Source organism: Sceloporus occidentalis, unplaced genomic scaffold (assembly GCF_023333645.1).
Source record: "Sceloporus occidentalis isolate IW3139 unplaced genomic scaffold, rSceOcc1.0.p SCAF_265, whole genome shotgun sequence".
Lineage (NCBI taxonomy): Eukaryota > Metazoa > Chordata > Lepidosauria > Squamata > Phrynosomatidae > Sceloporus > Sceloporus occidentalis.
The window spans coordinates 83,347-95,157 of NW_028317245.1; the positions used below are offsets into that span (position 1 = coordinate 83,347).

At 64.8% G+C, this 11,811-nt stretch overlaps 2 protein-coding genes across 3 annotated transcripts; one reads left to right on the top strand and one right to left on the bottom strand.

Moving 5' to 3' along the window:
* The first annotated feature begins 593 nt into the window (after nucleotides 1-593).
* LOC149275774 (AP-1 complex subunit sigma-1A) lies at nucleotides 594-4,620 on the top strand. 2 transcript variants are annotated; one of them, XM_089504279.1, is made up of 5 exons: nucleotides 594-696; nucleotides 948-1,126; nucleotides 2,783-2,891; nucleotides 3,374-3,517; nucleotides 4,005-4,620. In XM_089504279.1, the coding sequence occupies exons 1-5, from the start codon at nucleotides 610-612 to the stop codon at nucleotides 4,050-4,052; spliced, it is 567 nt and encodes a 188-aa protein (XP_089360405.1). In that variant the 5' UTR covers nucleotides 594-609; the 3' UTR covers nucleotides 4,053-4,620. The 2 variants fall into 2 exon arrangements, with proteins under 2 accessions (XP_089360405.1, XP_089360406.1); XM_089504280.1 differs by having other exon boundaries at nucleotides 3,374-3,511.
* A 973-nt stretch (nucleotides 4,621-5,593) lies between these two features.
* VGF (VGF nerve growth factor inducible) lies at nucleotides 5,594-9,935 on the bottom strand. Its single transcript, XM_089504277.1, has 2 exons — nucleotides 9,830-9,935; nucleotides 5,594-8,490 (listed from the first exon to the last, which is right to left on the bottom strand). Exon 2 carries the CDS (start codon nucleotides 8,474-8,476, stop codon nucleotides 7,031-7,033), a length of 1,446 nt encoding a protein of 481 aa, XP_089360403.1. The 5' UTR covers nucleotides 8,477-8,490; nucleotides 9,830-9,935; the 3' UTR covers nucleotides 5,594-7,030.
* Nucleotides 9,936-11,811: the final 1,876 nt, after the last annotated feature.

An 11,811-nucleotide genomic window follows, 5' to 3' on the forward strand; every position in this document is an offset into this window, starting at 1 on the left:
GCGGATGGGGGACCTTGGAACCGAACCCCAGCGGAGAACAAGGGACCTCTGTACTAGAATGTGACTCCTGCCACTCAGTCCCTTGGAGGCGGTTTAACAGACTCTCTCCCGAGATTCTGACAGCCTCCTCAGTCTCAGTCTCAGAGCAACAGAGGAGCCTCTTCCTGCTCTATTCACACCAATTAGGACAAATTATTATTATTATTATTGATCGTATGTTTGTTCCTGTACTTTTGGAGTAAGTCTTTATTCTTTAGGAGGACAAATGTAAAGGAATAGTCTGCCCACACTTTTGCTCTTCTGCTGATGAAAGCTGGACTCTAACAAGTTTAACTTCCATTCCTGCCTGTTTTCGTTCCCCTTTAAAAGGGTTAAAACCCTGAGACACGAAAGCCGCCCGCGCCCCACAGTTTCCTATGGAGGCAGCTGTGAAAGCCTCCAGGGAACTACATTTCCCAGCATGCGAGAAGGGGCGCAGAGGATGCTGGTCCGAGCACCATCCTTCCGGGATGACGTCAGCCTTCCTCCCGTCGCTTCGGCAACCTCCGCCCGCCCTCGCGTTGCCAAGGAGACCCAGCGCCCTCCTCCCCGGAAGCGGGGCCCGGGCGCATGCGCGGCTGTGGGAGGCGGGGCCCTGCCGGGCGGGAGGCACTGGGCAGCTCCTCGGAGGAAGAGGAAGGTGCCGCCGTCGCCATGGTGAGGGGCCCCGGCAGCCACTTCCGGTCCGGGGGTGGGGGCCACTCCTGTCGGGACGCGGCGCGGGGGTCTCTCCTCTGCCCCGGAAGCGAGGGCGCCCCTGAGCATGTGCAGAGGGCAGGAGGGCGACTGCCTTTGCCCCTTGGGCCCACAGAGGGAGGCAGGCAGCGAGGGAAAGGGGTCGCCCTCCTCCTGCTTTTGGGGCGGGGGTCTCCGGCTGCTGGCTCTGACCGGCCCGGCTCTCTCTCCAGATGCGCTTCATGCTCCTCTTCAGCCGCCAAGGGAAGCTCCGGCTCCAGAAGTGGTACCTGGCCACCTCCGACCGCGACAAGAAGAAGATGGTCCGGGAGCTGATGCAGGTGGTCCTGGCCAGGAAGCCCAAGATGTGCAGCTTCCTCGAGTGGAGGGACCTCAAGGTGGTCTACAAGCGGTGAGCGGCCACGGAGAGCCCTCCCACGGAAAATGGGCCACGGCCCCGACACACGCCCCTCCCCCGAGAGAGACCCCTGAAGTACCCCTCGATGGGGAGGAGGCCCCTCTCCCTGGCTTCCTCGATTGCAGTGACCTCACGGTGGTCTACAGGCAGTGAGCGGCCACGGAGACCCCCGACCCCCCCCCCACAGGACCCCTTAACTACCCTCGGTAGGGAGGGGGCTCCTTCTGGCCTCTTCTAGTGGTAGGTCCTAGAGGTAGGGGGCAAGCGGGTCACAGCCCCTAATACACGCCCCTTCCCCAGGCAGGCCCTCCAAGCGAGACCCCTAAAGTACTACCCCCTGGCTGCCTTGAGTGGAGAGACCTCGAGGTGGTCTACAAGCGATGAATAGACAGACCCCCAGAAATGGGGAGACAGGGGAATCAGCCCTAACACACGCCCCTCCCCCCAGGCAGCCCCACCCAGCGAGAGCCCTAACTACCCCTCAGTGGGGAGAGGGCGGCTCCCTCTGGCATCCTCAAGTGGAGGGACCCCAAGGGGGGCAGGGGCTCACAGCCCCCCAACACACACCCCTCCCCCAGGCAGCCTCCCCCAGGGAGACCCTTAAACCTCTTCTCCCGGGCCTCCTTGAGTGGAAGAACCTCAAGGTGGTCTACAAGCAGTGAATAGCTGGACCCCGGGAAAGGAGTAGGTGAGGTCACACACACACACACCCCAGGCAGCCCCTGGAGATAAAGGACCTCAATCTTTGCCCCACCCAGTGAGACCCTTAAACCTCACCTACCCCTTTCCCAGGGTCCAGCTATTCACTGCTTGTAGACCACCTTGAGGTTCTTCCACTCAAGGAGGCCAGAGAGAAGAGGTTTAGTGGGGAGGGGGCTCCTCTCTCTGCCCTCAGGCAGCCTAGGGGGCTGGGGAGAGCAAAGGGGCGGTATCTCTGGTACCCCCCACCCACGTGGTCAGCCGAGGGGGCCCTTGGCCCAGGTGCTTCCAGAAGGTGGGGTGGGGGTCTCCTTGTGCCTTTCCCACCCAGGCGAAAGCAGAAGGTGGGGTGGGGAAGCATCAGTTTCTCTTTTGTGGGGCAGAAGAAGTCCCCCCCCCACTTTGCCAAGCATGACCCCCTACACTTTCCAGTGGCCCCAGCAGCAAAGAAGCCCCCTCCCTCTCTCCCTCCCTCCCTCGTTCCATGGGGAGGGACTGACTCCTGACCTAAGGCTGACCCTCCCCCCCATTCAACGGTTGCCTTCTGCCCTCAGATTCTGCAGGTGGGGGCTCTCTCCCCCTTTGCCCACCTTGCAGGGCTTCTGGGGGGCCCTGGGCAATGCTCCTCCCACTTCCAATTCTCTGGCACCCTTCTCTCCCATTGACTCTCATGGGCCTCCCCCTCTTGGGCCCCATGTGCGGGGGAGGGTTGGGGGCTCTGGGGGGGGGGCTTCCTGCTGCTTGGGACAGAGCTGATGGCCTCTCCTCCCCCCACACCACGAGCTCCCCTACCCCACTATTTCATCAGCTCCCAAACCCAAGGATGCAGCTGATGTGTCTGGCAGCAACAACTCCTGGCTGGGGGAGGGTTTGGGAGACGGTGCCTCATAGACCCCTGGGGAGGGGGAGACCTGACCCCCTCCCTTGTACGCTCTCCTTCCTGCCCCCCAGGTACGCCAGCCTCTACTTCTGCTGTGCCATTGAGGGGCAGGACAACGAACTCATCACCCTGGAGCTGATCCACCGCTATGTGGAGCTGCTGGACAAGTACTTTGGCAGCGTGAGTGGGCAGAGGCCGAGGGGAGGGGGCTACTGCTGACCAAAGGGAGGCCGAGGTGTGGGGTGGTGGGGAGTGGCTCTGACCTGCCGCCCCCTCCCCATAGGACTGTGTGTGTTGGGCGCCAGGCAGGAAGCAGGAGGGGATTGGGGCCTGAGGCGTGGGGGTCCTGGCACTCCCCTCCACACAAATCACAGGAAGAAATGGGCCTCCTCCCAGGGCTGGCGGGGGGGGGGGGGGCAGAGGGCTAAAAACAATGCTAATCCTCCCTTCATTAATCCTGACTCCTTAAACCCCTTCACAGACCCCACAAAGCCGCTCCTTTTCCCTCTTTAATGAAAGCCAGCCAAGTGTGGCTGCTAATTGGCTTTAAGAAGGGCTTGGCAGCGGGCAGCTCTTTCTCTGGGGTGGGGGGGGGCTGGGTTTGGGAGGAGAGCCCCCCCCCCTTGCTGGCCGCAGCTCTCCTTGACCACCCCTCCCCACAGGTGTGTGAGCTGGACATCATCTTCAACTTTGAGAAGGCCTACTTCATCCTGGACGAGTTCCTGATGGGGGGCGAGGTGCAGGACACCTCCAAGAAGAGTGTCCTGAAGGCCATTGAGCAGGCCGACCTCTTGCAGGAGGTAGAGGTGGGGGTCTCTCGAGGGACCCTACAGGGAGGGGAGGGGGTCTGCCCCCCTGTGTCTCTTCCCAGGCGCCCCCCCCCCACTGCTGCAGCCGCCAGCTTGGCTCTGGTGCATCCAATGAGTCACCATGGGGCCAGGCTGCCATGCGCTGCGCTTCCTGCTCCTCTGCGTGGGCAGCAGCAGCACAGTGCTCCCTGTGTGACAATGTGGGGGTGGGACCTGGGGGGCAGGAGGGGGAGAGTAGCAGAATCCACAGCAGCAGCTTCTGCAGCGCAGGCACTGCTCCCCCTCCTCCCAAGTTTTTGAGCTCCTTTGGCAGAAGGCTCCAGGCAGCAGAGGGCGCCAAGGGAGCATTTCTGGGCATGTGCAGAGTGCCTTTCTCATTTCCTTGGGGGGGGGTGTTGAGGTCTGAGCACCAGCTGGGAGGGGTCAGGCTGTTTCTGCACCATTCCTCCCCCTAAGTCCACTTCTCCCTTTTCTCCCTCCACAGGAGGATGAGTCCCCCCGAAGCGTGCTGGAGGAGATGGGGCTGGCGTAGCTGACCACCGCCGCCGGATCCTGGCTTTCTCCCCCACTGCCACTTGCCCCCTCCGTCTGCTGCCCCCCACGCAGTGCCAGGGGGGTCGGTGCCCACTGGCTATGGCTGGAGGCAACTCTCGAGGGGCCAGCTCCGCATACTCTTATGCTGTAAATACTGGTGGTCCTTGCTATGGGGAGGGGGGGTTGTTGTCTTTCTCAGAAATGGGGGTTCATAAGCCCCTCTCCTTTTTGATTCTTCCTGCCTCCCCCTCCCCCCCAGCAGTCATGGGGGGGCCTATCATGGCTGCAAAACTCCAAACCCTTGACTCCTCCCCCAGACAGGAGGGGGGTGGGGGACTGGCTTTCTCTGCCTCTTAATTGCTGAGAAATGTATTTGGGGGGCTACATTTGGGGCTGGCCCCCCTCACTCAGCTGCTCACTCTCTTGAGCCCCCTTCTGGACTCTGTGGGGGGGTTTCGGGGGAAGTTTAGCTGTATCTGCCCTCCCCACTTCCGGCCCCCTTTCCTGACTTTCTCTGGGTGGTTGTCGATTTGGGGGCAATAAATCATGTGCGGAAGCCCCTGGTGTCCCTTTGCCTCTTGTGTGGTGTCTGGATGGGAATTGGGGGGCTGGGGGAGAGGGAGGGGGAGCAAACCCCCCCATGGAGAAGGTGATGGGGCACCGGCAGGTCTGCCCCCCTCCAGGATTTGACTGCTCCAAGCAAAAGGGGGGGTCGCCAAAGAGCCAACGGGGGAGGGGGGCTTCCTTAATTTTCAGACTGGTTCCCAAATAGCCCCCCCAGAAGCCCCGATCTAAAGGGGTGCCCCCCCCGCACACACGCGGCAGCCTCTTGGGATCTGGAGTTCTTCACTTTTCTGGAGGGTCATCTTTGGGGGGTCCTTTTTATGGTCCCCCCCCCCAGTTTCCTACATGGACTCGACCCCCTCTCCTTTGTCCCTCCCCCCTTGGCTGACGGTTCTTTCGGAGAGTGGGGTGGGGGTCTCCATAGGAAGCGAGGCCCGGCTGAGACCCCGGGGGGGAGGGAGGGAGGATGGGACCCCTGGAGGGAAGCTGGGGCTCAAAGCCGAATGCCACAGCAGCCAAGGGAGCGGGGGATGCTGGGCGCTACAGCCCACCACCAAACATTGTCGCCGGGGGGGGGGGGGTTCGCCGCAGGACAGTCGCGTAGCTCCAGGTCTCCTCGACGGAGTCATGGCCGGGAACTGGACGTTTCCTTCCTCCGCATGTGGCCCGGAGGGGGCTGGCAAATAGGGACTCCTCTGCGGCCCAAATTGGGGGGGGAGGCGGGTAGACTGTGCTTCGGAGCCAAGCGGATGATGGGAGCGGCAGTCCAGAAAGGGCATCCCAGAATCCCCAGGGTCCGAAGAGGAGGCCTTCCCTGGTTCCCGCCGCTGCTCCTGCGGTGGCCGCCCTCTGCACGCGCTCAGAGGCCCGGCAGGGTCCTCCCCCCCAGCCCCTCTGCTCCCTGGTCCCTCCTTTCCTTCCTGGACCTCGCGGGGGGGGGGAGGGTGCTGTCGGAGGGCAAATAACGAGAGTAACTCATAATAAAATAGTTGCTTTTATTTCTTAGCAAAACTAGGAATCCCACATTATTTACAACAGGCCGATCGTCTTTTATTTCGAGAACAACAAACGGATCAGGACCACGGACACCGCTCTTTTTTTTGTCTTTTCTTCTTCCATTGGTGGGTTTGGTTCTTTTTCTTCTGTTTCACAAGACTGGACATCACGAGGCCAAGGAGGACAAGGTCGGGGGAGTCTCGGAAGGCGTGCAAACGGAAGACCCCTGCTTGGAATTGGGGGGGGGGGGGGCTTCCGGCTGCCGCTTTGGAGATGGACCTTCTCGGGGGGGGGGCGCCCCCCCAGGAGGGGCACTTATTTCGGGGCCCTGCTCACAAGGAGGAAAGATTGGGGGGGGGGACTGCGAGGAGCGGAGTGAGCCGGAAACCGGTTCAGTTCGGAGCAGTTCCCCGGAGCGGACGCCAGGAAGACCCCAGCATTGGGGGAGGGGGCGCCGTGTGTGGGGTCTACGAGTGGCTTTTGGCACCCCTCCCGCAAGATTCTGGTGGAGCTTGACCAGGAAGTTCCCCCCTTCACCTCTTTCAGGGGGCGCAGGTGGGGGGTCCTTTTCTGTGGGCGGAAACCCGGGAAGGTTGGCGCGGGGGCTTCCGGCTGCCTCTCTCGGTTCCCTTTCCCTGCAGAGGAACGAGGTCACTCTCGAACGGGGGCGGGGGGGCAAAGAATATCAGGGACACCCCCCCCCGTGGCCGTACTTACCGGCATTCTCCCCGGGACCTTTGAAGGGTCTGCTTGTTTTGGACCCAACGGGGCCGCGCGGGAAATGACCCCGCGGTTTTCTCCGCCACTGGCTTCTCCGCCGGACTTTGGCCTTGGCTTTCCCGGGTGGTGGCTCCCGGAGGGTCTTCTGCCGCACCCACGAAGTAACCCCCGCCTGCTCCCCCCTCGGACCTCCCCCAGGAGACTCGGTCTGGGCTTAGAGGGGCCCGCTGTTTGTGCGGCTCCACTCTCTGGGCCGGAGGAGACCCCTTCCCCGTCCGGAGGGTCTTGTGGTTAGAGGCCCCCCTTCGGCAGGTGCAAAGTAGCTGTGGACGAGGAGGGGGTCTGCGCATTGCCTGGTGGTCCTCGCTCCCTCCCTCCCTCCTAAACTTGGCAGGGGCCTGAGGCCAGGCAGGGCGGGGGAAGGGCGCCGGGGGGGACTCCCTTTGAAGAGAGTGTCCCCCTCCGACACTCTCCTGGAGAAAAAGCCTGCGCCTTCGGGCTGGGGGTGTCCAGTGGCCCTCCCTTCACGGCGGTGGGGGGGAGGTTTGGCTGCTCCGGGGTGAGGTGGGGGCCGGAAGTCCTCCTCCTCCTCTTCCTGGGTTGGGGGATGGGATTGTTCTGACTCATGCAAGAACCGGGACCGATGAGAGGAGCTGGAGGGCGGGCGGGCGGGCGGGCGGGAGAGCGCCTCCGCCTTCACGGGAAGAGCCCGGGCTGCTTGCCCAGGACGCTGGCCAGGTAGTTCTCCAGCTCCTGGTCCTCCTCCTCCTCCTGGCGGGGCACCAGGGGGCCGGGTAGGGGCCCGGGGCGCGGGCGGAAGGTCCAGGGGCTGATGGCGTTGGAGAGCTTGCGGGTGGGCCACTGCGGGGCCGGATACTCGCCCTCGGCCTTCAGGATCTCGTTCCAGGCGGACTCATCGGGCTTCGGGCGCCGGGGCTGGAGGGGCTTCCGGGGGGGCGGCGGGGGCCGGTAGGACGAGAGTCCGGGGGCGGCGTAGCGGGGCGGGGGCAATGGCGGGGGCTGCGGCTGCGGCTGGGGAGCCTTCTTTGGCTTCGGGGGCGGAGGGGCCAGCGGCGGGACCCGGGCCTTGGCGCGGGGGGGCTGGAAGTCCTTCTTGCGCTTCTTCTCCTCCACTTCGTTGATGAGGTCCACCACGTCGTCGGCCGGAAGGTGCAGCTGGCTCGAGAGCTCGATCAGGCGGTCGATGGTGTTGGGGTCGATCTCCTCGTCCTCCTCGTCCTCCGCCGCCGCCTCGTTGGAGCGCTTGTCCTCGGCCACGTTGGCCTCCTCCTCCTCGTCCTCGAAGAGCAGCGGTCCGCCGCGCCGCCCCGCCGCCCCGCCGCCCTCCTCGTCCCGGTCCCGGTCCTCCTCGCCCTCGTCCTGCTCACCGTCCTTCAGGAGGTACTGGAGCAGCAGGTCCGAGGCCAAGTCCGCCAGGCGCTCCTCCTCCGCCGCCGCCCGACGCGCCTCCTCGGCCTGACGCCGGCTCTCGGCCAGTTCCTCGTAGCGCCGCTGCAGGAGCTGGTGCTCCAGGTGCTGCTGCTGACGGAGCTTCCGCGCCCCGGACCACGGCTCCTCGCCCCCCGGCGGCGACGACGCCCCCGGCCCAGATGGCATGGAGGGCGCGCGCCGCTTGGCGGGGGCTTTGGGCCTGGGAGCCTCTTCGTCCCGGTCTCCGCGGGGGGCTTCGCGGGGCGGAGGCGACTCCCGGGCCCGCCAAGACCCCCTCCGCGCGGCCGCTTCCCCCTCCCCGGCGCCGGGTGCGAAGCGCCGGAGTTCCCGCAGCAAGTCCTTCAACCGGCCCGGCTCTTCTTCCTCCTGGTCCTCCTCCCGGGCGGGGTTCCTCTCCGGCTGGACCTCGGCGCTGGACCGGCTCTGGCTGCGGACCTCCTCCTCCTCCTCGGGCTGCTGGATCGCCCGGAGCAGCACCGCCGCCAGCGCCTCGGGCTCCACGTCCGGGAAGAGCTCGTCTCCCACGGCCTCAGCGGCCTCTCCCCGAGGCCCGAGCTGGGTCTCCGGCTGAGCCTCCTCGCCTCCGTCTCGGGGGCGCGGGGCTGCGGAAGCGGGGCGGGGGTGGCACTGCGCCAGCAGGAAGAGGGCCAAGAGGCCGCCCGCGCGGCAGAAGTCCTGGTGGCCGAGCATCGCGCCCGGGGAGGCTGTTGGGGGGGAGGGGGAGGGAGAGAGAGAGAGGAAGGCGAGAGGTCAGAGCGGCCAGAGACCCCCTCCCCCCGCCCCCGCCACAATCGGGACTTGCTAATAGCGCGGACGAAGCCGTTCCCTCCGTGGGTGCCGAACCGGGCGGTTTCTCTGCAGAGCAGCCCACCGGGGATTGGGGGCTGGCAGCGAGGAAAGGGCCTCCCTGGAAGGATCCAGGGAGCGGCTGCTTCTGCCAGGCCAAGCCCGGGAAATATGGGTCTCGTAGCGCCCCCTCCCCGATGACGCGCCCATTGCCTCATCTCTAGGCCGTGCGTAGGGGGGATCATCTTGTCTCAACGCCCCCCCCCACACGCGAGGAGGAGGAGGAGGAGGAAGTCGTCACGGGGCCGCCGAGAAGTGTCGGGGTCCCTTCATTAGCCCCCCCACACACACACACACACAGCTGCCCCTAACAAGCTACTCGGCAGGCGTCCATTTCTCAGAGAAGGTCGCCCAGGGATTGCTTCAGGTAGGTGGGGTGGGCTCTCGCTGTTTATGCTCACTCACCGCGACACACGGATACACACCCGGGATTATTCGGGAACAAAACCCTCCCCCCGGCAGAAGTGGGGGCCACAGGCAACGGAGGGGCGGGCAGGTGCAAGAGGGAGGGGCCGCCCCTTCGGCGCCATCTCTGCAGTCCTCACGCCCACCGCCCCCGCGAGCAGAGGCGCCCCCGCCCTCCTTCCCCCCGCCCCCCCGCGGGGTTTAATACAAGCCGAAGGCCCCCCCCAGACGCCCCCCGCCTCTCTCGGCCCCGCCCTGGAGCTAAAGGATGTGTCGCAGGAGCCGCAATGGCTGCGGATGCCGCCCCCGGTCCCGACTCTTCAACCGCCATCTGTCCCCCTCCCGCTAAGATGAGTCAAACGCCGCCGCCCCCCCGTCTCTTTCCCTCCTTCCTCGCCCCCCCCCCTAAAAAAAGGAACGCCTTTGGCTTTCCAGGAAGGGATGGGCCCCACCCGAACCTTCCAGCCACCATCCCCTCCCAGAGCGGAGTTCCCGAAGGAAGACGGCTGCCCCCGCCCCGGTTCCTGTCTCTGCAGAGGAGCCCGCCGCCTCCTTCCGCCCCTCCCCCGCTCCGCTCCGAGGGGAGCCCTTCCTCCCTTCCCCCGCACTCCGGAAGGGAAGCCCCGGCGCCTCCTCTGCGGCCGAAATGCGCCGCCGCCTCCGCCTCCGGCCCCCTTCCTGCCCCTCCCCAACAGCAAGAGCAGCTTCCCCGAGGGCGAAAGGAGCCCTTCCCCATCCCCACCGACCCTCCCCCCATGTGCCGTTCCGCAGAGAAGGGGAGTCTGGCGTTACCGGCTGGAGGCAGCTGCCGGCGGGGCTTTTGCGCGGAGGGGTCTTCCTCTGCCCCTCCCCCCGTCTCTCTCCCTGGCGGCGGCGGCGGCGTCTGGGCTCCGGTTCACCCGCTGTTCCTCTCGGTCGATGGGTCGGGCGAGAGCTCAGCGTCAGAGTCAGCAGCACCTTGGAGAGCGGCGGGGCTGGGCGGCCGGTTTTGTAGCGCCATCCCGGCCCACGTGGGGGGCTCCATTGACGTCAATGTTCATTCATAAAATCCGGGTAGGATTGGAGGGGAGCCCCGCGCCTGCGCAGAAGGGGGACCAGGCATTCGGAGTGAGTGAATGGAGGGAGCCGAGGATGAATGAATGAAGGAAGGAAGAAGTGAGAGAGCGAGCGAGTGAATGGAAGCGGAGTGGCTGAATGAGTGAGGAGCGAGGGGAGGGAGGGAGGGAGAAGGGTGAATGAAGGGGAGGCGGGCGAGCGAGCGAGCGAGAGCTCCAAGGGACCCCGCCCCATCGCCATTCCTTCCAGGGCTCCCTGCCCAGAGGAGGGGGACTCTGCGGCTGCTGTGGGGGGAGGTGCTCTCCCTCCCGCGGGCCTCGCAGCCACGTCATTCCCGGGGCCCCTGTGTGGGTGGCCTTGTCAGGGCGCGTGCACGAGGGGCTGCGACACGCGGGGCCTCGACGTGCGCTCCGTGTTGTGTGTGGGGCACGCGCGCGTGACGTCGAGGTCCAGAGGGAGTCCTTGGTCTGGTGGGGGCAGGGGGGCGGGAGTGGTGGTCCCACCAGGGCCGGGCTGCTTAGGACGGCCTTGGTCTCCCCTGGCGGCTGGGGTCCCCTCCGTCCTCCATGGGGTGGTCTCGCACTCGCCTGCCCTCCGCACACATAGGGCCCTCCTCCGATGTTCTTTTACTCCCCCTCCCTCACGGCCCGACCCCCAAACTCCGAGCCGCGCCCCGCCCGGAGGCTGAGGATAGATCCGCTGCCGCCGAGGCCTCTCTGGGGGCGAAGGGGGAGGAGAGGGAGGGGAGAGGAGGGGAGGGGGCGATGAGTCATCCTCCTCCCGCGCTCTGCCTCTGCAGTCTCTCTCCTCCCCCGCCCCCCCTTCGAAGCCCCTGCCGTCCGTCCGGCGACGGAGAAGGAGGTCCGGGAAGGACGGGGGTCGGGTGTGGCCCTGACGGCAGAGGCACGCGGCCCCCTCTCCATGTGCCACTCCCCCTCGCGCTTTCCTCCTCATCCTCCTCTTCCTCTCCTTTCATGGTCTCCTTTTTGCTGCACTGTATGTCGGGGGGGTGTCATTCTGGGGGGAGGGTCCTCCTCCTGCCGGCCTTCATGGATCTTTTTGGCCTTTATCGGGGGCGACACGGCGGAAGACGGCCCTTGCCCCCACTTCGCTGCAGGCCTTCATTTCCTTCCTTCACTTGCTTTCCTTCGTCTCCTCCCGCAAAGAAGTGGTGCTCCAAATGGGTCAGAGGCAGGATGACCTGATGTCTTGACCACAAAGGAGGCCAGGGTACTGCAAAACGTCGGACATTCACGAAAAATGCGAGACATTACCAAATAAAAGCTGAAAACACTCCTAGGAATATAGATGCATGTTTTTTAGTTGTGCTCAAAACAGAGGACACTTGAAATTCCTCTTGGACAGAAAGCTGAATTGTAGGACGTCCTGGAAAAGGAGGAGGACACCGAGTTCTAAGCGAGTGCGTAGGTTGTTGTTTTTGGTGGGGGGGAGGTCTTGGTGCCCCCATCTGGATCCCTTCTTCCCTTCGGGGATGCTGCCAGTGGCGGTTGGAGGGGGTCTCGCACTTGCCCTCGCCTCTATGGGGTCGCCACATTTAGAGCCTAGTTAATAGCACTTTCACTTCCAGTGGTCTGGGGTCTCAGTCTGGGCAGAAAGGCCGCGGTCAAACTGGGAGGGGGGGTACCCCGCAGCCCCCCCTTCCCGTTCGGTTCTCCTAAAACAAGGCGACCCATTTCCTTCCCACAATAAGGAACAAG

What these genes read in the sequence shown, in the direction of transcription:
- LOC149275774 (XM_089504279.1), top strand. Translation starts at nt 610, where the DNA reads ATGCGCGGCTGTGGGAGGCGGGGCCCTGCCGGGCGGGAGGCACTGGGC. An exon ending in CTCAAGGTGGTCTACAAGCG is followed by an intron (nt 1,127 to 2,782) that starts GTGAGCGGCCAC and finishes CCTGCCCCCCAG; the next exon opens with GTACGCCAGCCTCTACTTCT. An exon ending in TGGACAAGTACTTTGGCAGC is followed by an intron (nt 2,892 to 3,373) that starts GTGAGTGGGCAG and finishes CCCTCCCCACAG; the next exon opens with GTGTGTGAGCTGGACATCAT.
- VGF (XM_089504277.1), bottom strand. Translation starts at nt 8,476, where the DNA reads ATGCTCGGCCACCAGGACTTCTGCCGCGCGGGCGGCCTCTTGGCCCTC.